Here is a 13,647-nt window from a genome sequence, read left to right as displayed (position 1 = left end):
CTTAAAGCGCTTCAGGCTCGTTTCTCTCGGTGTGTGTGTGTGTGTGTGTGTGTGTGTGTGTGGCTCCACCTCGAGTGAGGTTCAGATGCTCTCCGCCCAGAATGAACCTGAGACAGGTACTGGCTGAAGCTGGAGCTCACTGCTGCCGTCCTGCGGCTCAGACAGCACAGTCACACACACACACACACACACACACACACACACACACACACACACACACACACACACACACACACACCTGCGCCTAAATGGAGGATTTATGCATTTGTAATGCATGTAAAATTCCCATGCATTTCCAACATAAACCAATCAATGTGGTGCATATTGTCAGTCATACATAAATGAAACACGTAAAATATCTGTAATAAAACTAATAAAAGGAATGTGTTTTAAATATACAACAACCAGAATATATATCATCAGTAAATCCAATTTGTATCCGTTTCATACCTTGTAACTAAATTAATATTGCTTGTTCCTCTTTTAACCATATTCATACTTTTTAACTGAATGAAATTAATTGTGAATACATGCATTTAGAAAATATAATTATTTACAAAAAACTGAAATAGATAAAAATAGTTAATAATAAATGATGCCAAGATTTCTACGAGTGCTGAAATCTGACCCGTTTCATTTATGACTGACAAATATGCAATTCAAACACATAAATCTTAAAATTTAGGCCCATTAGCATTAGTGTAGGCTATATATATATCTCTCTATCGTTAGCCTCATAGCATAATTGCCTAAGTAATTTTTTTTTAAATATTACGTAGGCAATTATGCTATGAGGCTAACGAATGTGTGTGTGTGTGTATTATATATATATGTGTGTGTGTGTGTGTGTGTGTGTGTGTATTATATATATATAATAATTATATAATTATATATAAATAATATATATATAATTATTTAAATTATAATAGCATCTGACATAAAAGTTTGTGTTTTTATGTCTCTACATTTACAGTATATATATGTGTGTGTATATATATATATATATATATATATATATATATATATATAGGCCTAATGTATGTATACACACACATATTATATAAACAAACTTTTTTGTTAGATGCGATTAATTGAGGTCCGTTGATTTGACAGCACTAATACATACTGTGATTATATATATATATATATATATATATATATATATATATATATATATATATATATATATATATATATATTGAAAGGGAAGATCAAAGTGAGATCAAACTCTTTTCTGTTTCTCTGACTCTGATTAGAACACATAAAAGAACTGTGTAATTATTTTGATATTGATGTGCAAGAGATGTATGATGTTCTACCAACTATTCCATCCAGGAATTTGTTTACAGACATATAGATGGCAGGATAATTTATTGACTTGTTTATTCATTGATAGGAGATTCTGAAACAGGTGTGAGAGAAACATGTAGGCCTACTTTCCCCGCGTGAGAGGAAGTGACCGCTTTCTTTCTCCGATCTTTTCCCCTTCATTCATGTGCAGAAAAAAAGAGACTTTGAAATTTACTTTGCTGTCTGCAATTATCCACTCTGGATTAATGAAAAACCAATATCCACCTCAACTATTAATTTTTATTACACGGCTCTGTGGAATGCTTGATTCTGATTGGTCAATCGCGCCGGTGTATTATTCCCAGATAACGACAGAAACACAGGCTCATCCGGGTCACTGAAGTCAGCAGCGCTATACACTCGCTACGGGTTTTCTTCGTGGAAGTTTTGCGATTGGTGAGCTAATAAAATATCAAAACTCAGTCGAATCAATAATTTGTGTCGAGTTATTTAATTATGCCATCCAGTATCGTGGACTCGCTCCCTCTTGTTTCATACAAACGCAGCGGCGGCCATTTTGTGACTATTGATTTGTACACTGTTGGATTATAAAATACAAACAGGTACAATTTTAAAACAGTTTAATCTGAAATCAATATCTCTGATCTCCATAATTATTTATGTGTTGAAATGCTGTGTAATAAGTGTTATGACTGTATACCGTATCTTAAATGTCCGTCTAGTTCGATCTTGCCGCTGAAACTGCTCTCACCGCTAAGCTTTGCGTTTAAAGAGCTAATAACATATTTAGAGTCAGATTAATATTTCGTGTCTAATTATGTAGGCTACTGATGTGGCAAGTAGCCGTGTAATAAGCGGGATAATGTACATCCGCTTCGCACCGGGTCCTGATCACCCTGTCTGGTTTATTCTGAGATAACAACCGGCTGGATGTACATTATCCCTTACTTAACTAATGAGAGTTCATGTTTAGCAGATCATCTTCTGTATCTGTATCAGAATCTTCTTCAATTACTGTATTTGCTGTATTATCATCATGACACAGATGATGTGCTAATGTTTTGGCCACTGTCACTCTGTAACTTCACCGCAGGGGTGCAAAGAATGGTTGCCATGGAAATCGCAGCATCAGCTAACCTCCTTCAAATAATGTAGGTCATCTGTATCTGTATGTTAGAAATATTGTTTCTCCACCTTTGTTGCCATTAGCTTTTGGCTTGCTTAGTTGGGGACATTCAATTTAACATTTAATATTAATATTAATATTCAACAATATTATTGATCTGCCTGCACTGACACCATTATATGAGAACTGAACTGAGCTGGACGATGACATCACGGTTTACTCCAGAGAGGCTATATATATATAAATGAACTAAATTAATAACTTTTTTAAAACAAAAATGAAACATCACTGAACTTACTTAAGCTGGACTGTGACGCTATTTTCTTCTAGAAACAAACTTTTTTGCATTATTTTCCTGTTATCTCCTTTGACACAATCTGTATTGTAAAAAGCGCTGTATAAATAAAGGCGACTTGACTTGACAAAAACTACAATTATTCAGCTCAATTCAGTTCAGTTCAATGTTGCAAACTTACGTTATGAAGCAAATTCAATTCAGCTCTACAGGACAAAGTAATGTCATTATTCAATGTCAAGATTTGTTTGATAGTGGCAGTCAAACTGATAATGTTACTGTCTTTCAAACTCCAGCTAAGCAAGCCGAATGCAACCCAAACCTCAAGCACAACAAACGTGAGTGATTGTGAATGCGAGCAGTAAACGCTTCAGACTGTGTGTTGAGGATCAGACCGAGAGTCTGGATGGACAGAGATACAGGAGGCTTTCTTTGATGCATAAACCTTCAGTAGCTTTCTGTTCTTCATGGGTGGTCAGAACGAGAGAGGAAGTGACATCATCTTCTGTTCACAGGCCTAATGTGTGCAACATTTCCCCGAGTGACTCGCTGGCAGCAAACACACAGTGTGTGTGAAACGGGCAGGACTGGACACGCACACCACCTCGTCTGACTGTATGGGTGTGCTGTATTTACTCTCAGATCTGTTCACACACAAAGAGAACATTCTCAGGCAACTTACAAGATGATAAATGAATTTTAAACGTGAATACACCCTTGAAAATAAAGGTTTCAAAAAGGGGGGGAGGGGGGGGGATTGCAGTAATGCAATTGAAGGATCATTTTTGGAACCTTTCAGTGAACAAAACATTTTTTATTCTTAATGTGCAGAACATTTTAAACATCTAAAGAACCATTTTCTACTATAAAAAGCTATTGTGGGTCCATGGATGTTCATGGAACTATTGAGGAACCTTTATTTTTAACATAAAGTGTAACTTTCTTTACTCCTGTAATTTTATTCTTAATGTAATCCTAGTGTAATTTCTGTAAAGGTTCAACAGGTGGCGCCAGTTTGCCATTTAAAATCATACACACGCCATTAAATAACTGTTTATTCTCACACTGTGATATGCGCCGGTTACTCACATCTATCAAACGTTTTCAGGATTATAAACAGTGATTTAAACTGAGTTGAGTTATGAACTATAACCAGCAGGTGGCGCTACAGCAACGGGAAAGAAACAAATAGCGATACATTTATTGATTACAAAATAATTTATATCAGCACCTATGCTCTTCAGGTTTACAACAGGGTGATTTTAGCTTCTTATCTAAATAAAACATGGTTGTAAAATCCGTCATGCTTTACTGCTAACCTGTGAAACTGGTCTGCGTGGCATGTTGTTTTAGTTTAATATAAAGCTTTTAACATTTGGACACACCTGTTGTTGTTTTTGAACTTCACTGTGCATTAAAAGAGTCATTCTTCAATTGGAGTGAAGCAGAACTTAAAATAATAAATGTGCTATATTCAGTCAAATCCAGGTGTAATATTTAGTTAATCTTAGTCAAATACTGGTGCTTCAGCTTATAAACACTAATCATGTCAGACAAATGAAAAGAAATCCAGATTTATTTTTTTACAATAAAGGCTGCCATTGTGATCGTTTCAAGATCTCAAGACATTTTTAGAAATATTAATAAGGCTATAATAAAATTTCACAGATTTTGTTCTAACTCAAATCCAATTAAACATGTTTTATAACAATAATACAGTGCACAAAATTTCCAGCCCACAGAATTCAAATATGCAAATGATTATGATTTATTAGTGTTTGAAGTTTATAAGTTAACTGTTGCAAAGTTGAGGGACACCAAATAATTTATAACTGGATGTTATGATTTCCTGAATATCATGATAATGGGACATGCAATGCAAAACACACCCATACGATGGTAAATTTGGGCCAAATAAATAACACATTCTATTCTATTCGCAGAATCATGACTACATTACTCATTTAACATTACAGGGTTAGTTTACTTAATTATCATTCTGTCAGTAATTACTCACACTCATGTTGTTCCAAACCTGTAAAACTTTCGTTCATCTTTGAAACACAAATTAAGATCTTTTCGATGAAATCTGAGAGATTTCTGTCCCTCCATTGACAGTAACGCAACTACCACTTTGACGCTTCAAAAAGTTCATAAAGAGATCGTAAAACTAATTAATATGAATTGAGCGGGTAAGTCCAAATTTTCTGAAGAGACTCGACCAGTTTATATGATTAACAGATTGAATTTAGGCTTTTATTCACATTTAAACATTGATCAGCAAACCAAAGCTCAACCAAACCTGCTTGACGCACGAGAATTAACCTCATTGGTTCTTGCTGAAGCTCAAACGTGCTGCGTAACACGAGAATGAACCTCATTGGTTCTTGCTGAAGTTAAAAAGTTCTGCGTAACATGAGAATAAACCTCATTGGTTCTTGCTGAAGCTCAAACGTTCTGCGTAACACGCAAATTAACCTCACTGGTTCTTACAGAAGCTGAAACGTTCTGCGTAACACGCAAATTAACCTCATTGGTTCTTGCTGAAGCTCAAACGTGCTGCGTAACACGCAAATTAACCTCACTGGTTCTTACAGAAGCTGAAACGTTCTGCGTAACACGCAAATTAACCTCATTGGTTCTTGCTGAAGCTCAAACGTTCTGCGTAACACGCAAATTAACCTCATTGGTTCTTGCTGAAGTTAAAGAGTTCTGCGTAACACGCAAATTAACCTCATTGGTTCTTGCTGAAGCCCAAACGTTCTGCGTAACACGCAAATTAACCTCATTGGTTCTTGCTGAAGTTAAAGAGTTCTGTGCAACATGAGAATAAACCTCATTGGTTCTTACAGAAGCTCAAACGTTCTGCGTAACACGCAAATTAACCTCATTGGTTCTTACAGAAGCTCAAACGTTCTGCGTAACACGCAAATTAACCTCATTGGTTCTTGCTGAAGCTCAAACGTTCTGCGTAACACGCAAATTAACCTCATTGGTTCTTGCTGAAGTTAAAGAGTTCTGCGTAACACGCAAATTAACCTCATTGGTTCTTGCTGAAGCCCAAACGTTCTGCGTAACACGCAAATTAACCTCATTGGTTCTTGCTGAAGTTAAAGAGTTCTGTGCAACATGAGAATAAACCTCATTGGTTCTTACAGAAGCTCAAACGTTCTGCGTAACACGCAAATTAACCTCATTGGTTCTTGCAGAAGCTCAAACGTTCTGCGTAACACGCAAATTAACCTCATTGGCTCTTGCAGAAGCTCAAACGTTCTGCGTAACACGCAAATTAACCTCATTGGTTCTTGCAGAAGCTCAAACGTTCTGCGTAACACGCAAATTAACCTCATTGGTTCTTGCAGAATCTCAAACGTTCTGCGTAACACGCAAATTAACCTCATTGGTTCTTGCAGAAGCTCAAACGTTCTGCGTAACACGCAAATTAACCTCATTGGTTCTTGCAGAATCTCAAACGTTCTGCGTAACACGCAAATTAACCTCATTAGTTCTTGCAGACGCTCAAACGTTCTGCGTAACACGCAAATTAACCTCATTGGCTCTTGCAGAAGCTCAAACGTTCTGCGTAACACGCAAATTAACCTCATTGGTTCTTGCAGAAGCTCAAACGTTCTGCGTAACACGCAAATTAACCTCATTGGTTCTTGCAGAAGCTCAAACGTTCTGCGTAACACGCAAATTAACCTCATTGGCTCTTGCAGAAGCTCAAACGTTCTGCGTAACACGCAAATTAACCTCATTGGCTCTTGCAGAAGCTCAAACGTTCTGCGTAACACGCAAATTAACCTCATTGGTTCTTGCTGAAGTTAAAAAGTTCTGCGTAACATGAGAATAAACCTCATTGGTTCTTACAGAAGCCCAAACGTGATGCGTAACACGAGAATGATCCTCACTGGTTCTTGCAGAAGCTCAAACGTTCTGCGTAACACGCAAATTAACCTAATTGGTTCTTGCAGAATCTCAAACGTTCTGCGTAACACGCAAATTAACCTCATTGGTTCTTGCAGAAGCTCAGACGTTCTGCGTAACATTAGAATGAACCTCATTGGTTCTTGCTGAAGTTAAAAAGTTCTGCGTAACATGAGAATAAACCTCATTGGTTCTTACAGAAGCCCAAACGTGATGCGTAACACGAGAATGATCCTCATTGGCTCTTACAGAATCTCAAACGTTCTGCGTAACACGCAAATTAACCTCACTGGTTCTTGCTGAAGCTCAAACGTTCTGCATAACATGAGAATGATCCTCATTGGTTCTTGCAGAAGTCCAAACGTTCTGCGTAACACGAGAATGATCCTCAATGGCTCTTACAGAAGCTCAAACGTTCTGCGTAACACGCAAATTAACCTCATTGGTTCTTACAGAAGCTCAAACGTTCTGCGTAACACGAGAATGATCCTCATTGGTTCTTGCTGAAGCTCAAACGTGCTGCGTAACAAGAATGAACCTCATTGGTTCTTGCAGAAGCTCAAACGTTCTGCGTAACACGAGAATGAACCTCATTGGTTCTTGCAGAAGCTCAAACGTTCTGTGTAACACGCAAATTAACCTCATTGGTTCTTGCAGAAGCTCAAACGTTCTGCGTAACACGCAAATTAACCTCATTGGTTCTTGCAGAAGCTCAAACGTTCTGTGTAACACGCAAATTAACCTCATTGGTTCTTGCAGAAGCTCAAACGTTCTGCGTAACACGCAAATTAACCTCATTGGTTCTTGCAGAAGCTCAAACGTTCTGCGTAACACGAGAATGATCCTCATTGGCTCTTACAGAAGCTCAAACGTTCTGCGTAACACGCAAATTAACCTCATTGGTTCTTGCAGAAGCTCAAACGTTCTGCGTAACACGCAAATTAACCTCATTGGTTCTTGCAGAAGCTCAAACGTTCTGCGTAACACGAGAATGATCCTCATTGGCTCTTACAGAAGCTCAAACGTTCTGCGTAACACGCAAATTAACCTCATTGGTTCTTGCAGAAGCTCAAACATTCTGTGTAACACGCAAATTAACCTCATTGGTTCTTGCAGAAGCTCAAACGTTCTACGTAACATTAGAATGAACCTCATTGGTTCTTGCTGAAGTTAAAAAGTTCTGCGTAACATGAGAATAAACCTCATTGGTTCTTACAGAAGCCCAAACGTGATGCGTAACACGAGAATGATCCTCATTGGCTCTTACAGAAGCTCAAACGTTCTGCGTAACACGCAAATTAACCTCACTGATTCTTGCTGAAGCTCAAACGTTCTGCATAACATCAGAATGATCCTCATTGGTTCTTGCAGAAGTCCAAACGTTCTGCGTAACACGAGAATGATCCTCATTGGCTCTTACAGAAGCTCAAACGTTCTGCGTAACACGCAAATTAACCTCATTGGTTCTTACAGAAGCTCAAACGTTCTGCGTAACACGAGAATGATCCTCATTGGTTCTTGCTGAAGCTCAAACGTGCTGCGTAATACAAGAATTAACCTCATTGGTTCTTGCAGAAGCTCAAACGTTCTGCGTAACACGCAAATTAACCTCATTGGTTCTTACGGAGGCTGAAACGTTCTGTGTAACACGAGAATTATCCTCATTGGTTCTTGCTGAAGCTCAAACGTTCTGCGTAATACAAGAATTAACCTCATTGGTTCTTGCAGAAGCTCAAACGTTCTGCGTAACACGCAAATTAACCTCATTGGTTCTTACGGAGGCTGAAACGTTCTGTGTAACACGAGAATTAACCTCATTGGTTCTTACAGAAGCTCAAACGTAGCCTGACTACGTCAGACTTCTTACTTCCGCTCAATTTCATTTCGCTTCTGTACTCAGTCTGAGACAGCGTAATAGCTTTCCGTTTTCCTCCGGCCTGAAAACAGCCGGCCAATCAACGAACAGAGGGCGGCTGAGAGCCGTGACGTAGACACTGATTGTACCGTGGATGCGTAGATTTACTTCACATAATCTGCAAAAGTCGTTCACAGCCATGTTCACTCCGGTATTTCGCTCGATGGTTTTGTTTTCGCATCATACATGTGTTTACAGTGGAAGTTAGATGCGGCTGAGCATGCGCATAACACACGCCATAACCAAACGTTATGTGATTGGCTTACGGGAACCAATGATTTTAAACTTCAGACAAGCGCCTCCCCGCAAGAAAGAAAACGCTTTTCAATTATGCCATGCCAGACTCTGTCTACGAAGCAAAGCGAAGTAGCAGAGTTTGGTATTACCAGGCTAGCTCAAACGTGCTGCGAAACAGAAAATGAACCTCACTGGTTCTTACAGAAGCTCAAACGTGCTGCGTAACACGAGAATAAACCTCATTGGTTCTTGCTGAAGCTCAAACGTGCTGCGAAACAGAGAATGAACCTTATTGGTTCTCGCACGTAAAGCGAACATGCTTGGGCTTCTGTAAACCATAACTGATGTTTGAGTTGATATAACGATGTAACGACATGAGATGAGTAATTAATGCTCTGCGTAACATCAGAATGATCCTCATTGGTTCTTGCAGAAGTCCAAACGTTCTGCGTAACACGAGAATGATCCTCATTGGCTCTTACAGAAGCTCAAACGTTCTGCGTAACACGCAAATTAACCTCATTGGTTCTTACAGAAGCTCAAACGTTCTGCGTAACACGAGAATGATCCTCATTGGCTCTTACAGAAGCTCAAACGTTCTGCGTAACACGCAAATTAACCTCATTGGTTCTTACGGAGGCTGAAACGTTCTGTGTAACACGAGAATTATCCTCATTGGTTCTTGCTGAAGCTCAAACGTTCTGCGTAATACAAGAATAAACCTCATTGGTTCTTGCTGAAGCTCAAACGTGCTGCGAAACACAAGAATAAACCTCATTGGTTCTTGCTGAAGCTCAAACGTGCTGCGAAACACAAGAATAAACCTCATTGGTTCTTGCTGAAGCTCAAACGTGCTGCGAAACAGAGAATGAACCTTATTGGTTCTCGCACGTAAAGCGAACATGCTTGGGCTTCTGTAAACCATAACTGATGTTTGAGTTGATATAACGATGTAACGACATGAGATGAGTAATTAATGACAGAATTTCCAGTTTTGACTGAACAATCCTTTTAAATAATTTAAGTAATGCCACAAAAAAGAAATTCCGATTGTTATCGCATACTTAGGGTGTTGCAATGCGTAGCAACGTTGCTATGAGTGGTTGTTAGGGCGTTGCTAAGTGCCCAGATATGGCTCTGTGTCCATCCTTCAACGTGATTTTATTTTTCAGCTGTTTTCTGGTCGAGCAGGTGAAATGCTGCGTCTGATCACTCAGTAAAACCGCAGTGTGATTTGAGGAATCTGGAGCACAAATCAAGTTCATTCGACAGTATTGCAGGCAAACAGCCCTAATGATGACGCGAGTTTGAACCTCGCGCTTGATAGCGCGTGCGTGCATGACCTCACTATTCCTCACAGCTGTGTGTGTGTGTGAGAGAGAGAAAGAGAGAGAGAGAGAGAGAGAGAGAGGAAGAAAGAGACGGAGCAGCAGCAGACGCGCTCGCTCGCGCTTCCCAGCGCTCCGTCGGTATGTCTTAACCCGTTCTCCGTGCATTAATATAACCACATGCACTGCATGCAAACATGGACGAGTCGTCACTGCTGGATCTGCTGGAGTGTTCGGTGTGTCTGGAGCGCCTGGACACGAGCGCTAAAGTCCTGCCCTGTCAGCACACCTTCTGCCGCCGATGCCTCGAGAACATCGTGAGCTCCAGACACGAGCTGCGCTGCCCGGAGTGCCGCATCCTAGTGGACTCCGCGGTCGACGATCTACCGGCCAATATTCTGCTGGTCCGCTTACTGGACGGGATTAAACAGCGCCCGAAGAACGGGGGAGGGAGGACGGGGCTCGCGGGATGCGCGGCCGGAGTATCGGCGTCTCCCCCGGGCACAACTGTGCGGGACCTGCCCGTCTCCACACGCAACTCCCCGGTCAAGGTTTGTGCGGTTCTGATTGATTCGTGCTGTGCTGTTGATGATGGGTGAAGCGCACGTGCTGTTGCGGGTCGAGTGTGTTTGCCAGAAGCTTCAGTACTTGGATTGAGTAACTACACTGTGAAAATGTATTTTCTAAATGAAACCAAGGTTAAGGAGTACCTTAAGAAAATACATGGGGAATGCAGATACAGTGCCACGCGCAGCTCCCCTGTCAAGGTTTGCGCGGTTCTGATTGATTCGTGTTGTGATGTTGATGAGATGGGGAATTGTGGAAACACTGGTACTTTTGTATTTTTGTAACGCATTTGTTGTTGTTGTTGTTGTTGTTTTATATGTTTAAAAATCGGACCCTGAGTCTGTAATAAAGTTTTGATTTGATTGATTGATTGATTGAGTGAAGCTCGCGCTGTTTCCAGTCCAGTGTTTGTTTTCCAGAAGCTTCAGTATTAAATGCTACTTGGATTGAGTAACTACACTGTAAAATATGATTTTCTAAATGGAACCAAGGTTATTGGAGCACTTTAAGAAAATACATGGTGAATGTAGATACAGTGCAAGTATAATATGTGTATCTGCATGTTGCTATAGATACATGCAGGTGTTCTCAATCTTTTGCCTCGCGCAGCTCCCGTCAAGGTTTGCGCGGTTCTGATTGGTTCGTGCTGTGATGTAGGCTAGATGTATGGCGATGAGATGAGAAGAGTGGAAACACTACTTTTGTAACGCATTGATGTATTTGTATTTATTTTTTGTTATTGTTTTATATGTTGGGTCAGGTGTGGGTCAGAGTCTGTAATAAAGTTTTGATTGATTGAGTGAATCGCACGTGCTGTTACAGGAGAGTGTTAGTTTTCCAGAAGCTTCAGTACTTGGACTGAGTAACTACACTGTATACAATTATTTTCTAAATGAAACCAAGGTTATTGGAGCACCTTAAGAAAATACATGGGGAATGTAGATACAGTGCAAGTATAATATGTCTGTTACTATACTTACATGCAGGTGTTTTCAATCTTTTTAGATGCAATGGACCCCTAAATATGGGGTGTCAGGGACCTCCATCCTAAAACTGAAAAGAAAGCTATCTTTTATAAACACCAAATTTATACACTGATATTATACAATAATATTATGGATCTAAAATTAGTTTATATTAGGCTAAGTTTTATTATTATTTTCTACTCACTACAGTAATGTACTGTTAAATGTATTATTCATTTATTTGTTTCATTTTAATCAAATTATTTATTTTTAATTTATTAATATTTATTTATTTTAGTCAATATTTTTAATTATTTTAATCTTTTTTTACTCACAATATAATATAAAGTTTATAATATTGTTTTTTAAATAATTTTTTTTAGTCAATAGGCCTATTTTATTTATTTTAATAAACTTTTTTACTCCTAATTTAAAAATATATTTATACATTTATAAATTGAATGTTTATTTTTAATAAATGTATTTATGAATATTTATTTTTATTAATATTTTTTTTATTTTAATTACATTTTTACTCATAACATACATTTAATAATATTTATTTTTAATAAATGTATTTATTAATATTTATTTATATTAATAAAAAAAATTAATCACATTTTTAAAAAATATTTATTTATTTTAATCATTTTATTTATTTATTTATGTACAGTTTTTCCTGTCATTTCCTTGCGGACCCTAGTTTGAAAATTCTGCATATAGTCCTAATAGCACAGCAAACTTCTTTTGCCTTTCATATCTCTGCGTAATGTAAGAAATATTGCACGAGATTGAATGTACACTGGTGCTGTCAGCGAGTTTAATGACGTCACAAGAGTTTCTCTGCTCTCTGCTCAGTCTCACATCTGAGATCAGAGATGGTCCTCAGTGTTTTGTGCTGTATCTGCTGAAAGACATGAGCTGTGTTATAATGTAAACCAGAAATATGAGTTATTGGTTATGTCAGAAATGTTGCTGTTGTTTCTTCTCTACACACTCGAAAGTTTGAGCACTTCACTGAATTCATTTTCATTATCAGATATTTTAATCTAAAGGCTTTTGCTTAAATGCTTGAAATTAGTTTTGTAGACAAATATGAATTGGGTTTAAAGTTTGTATATGACAATAACATGGATTATTGTTTTTTCCTTTAATGAATCAAGTGCACATGTTCCTCCAATAGTTTAAATCATCCTATGATGAAGTGTGATCAGTGGTAAATTAATGAGTAAATTATCATGGGATGATTCAGGGGCCGTTTACGCGACACTGCTCTCAACTTTTTATGCGTTTTGGTCGTTCATTTATACGACATCGATGCGTTTTGGCCTGAAAACGCGAACTATTGAAAACGGGATTCAAAGTGCACGTTTTTAAAAACGATATCGTGTACACTACAAAAACTCGAATGTGTGAAAACGGTGACGTCATGCACGTGTGTGTATCACGTATTCATTCTATAGGCGCGTAGTGTTTCTTTGCAAAGTGACATCGCCATCTACTGGCCTGACAGCAGAATACAGCATCTTTCATGGATCCGTTTTGTACGCAAAAAACACAAAGGAAAAACACATGTTTTTAGTCCATCGTTGTTGTGTAAACGTACCCTAAAAAACTACTGAAGGAGGAACAGGCTGTGAAAATTAATATAATATAATATATAAATACTTTAAAAACTTTTGCAAAATTTAAATTAAAATGTTTTATTGCACAAATATTGCTGTTATCATAATTCTGATTAGATCGAATGACCATGATTAGACGATTAATCAATAATTGTGACAGGCCTACTTCTAAATGCATAAATGTAAATATCTATATTGTCATGTGCCATGATTTAACTATTAATGTAAAATGTGGAAAGCAGTCGTAATAAAGAATAAATACAATTATTTTAAGGTGTCAGTTGCAACACTGTATTCATACATTTAAGTACTGAGTAATGTTAATTAACTACATGTATTTACTAGGGTTTG

The 13,647-nt window shown here is 38.1% G+C and overlaps 1 protein-coding gene across 1 annotated transcript in view; it reads left to right on the top strand.

Moving 5' to 3' along the window:
• Positions 1 to 10,327: 10,327 nt before the first annotated feature.
• The window catches only part of LOC311298908 (E3 ubiquitin-protein ligase SH3RF3-like), a 122,632-nt gene continuing 119,312 nt past the window's right edge, over positions 10,328 to 13,647 (top strand). The window contains exon 1 of the mRNA XM_084422232.1: positions 10,328 to 10,690. Within this exon, the coding sequence (XP_084278358.1) occupies positions 10,337 to 10,690 (354 nt within the window). The 5' untranslated portion in view covers positions 10,328 to 10,336. The remainder of the gene's footprint in view (positions 10,691 to 13,647) is intronic.

Source organism: Rutilus rutilus (assembly GCF_951802725.1).
Source record: "Rutilus rutilus genome assembly, chromosome: 10".
NCBI classification, from domain to species: domain Eukaryota; kingdom Metazoa; phylum Chordata; class Actinopteri; order Cypriniformes; family Leuciscidae; genus Rutilus; species Rutilus rutilus.
The sequence above is the reverse complement of the archived record's forward strand: the minus strand, read 5'-3'. Positions and strand labels throughout refer to the sequence as shown.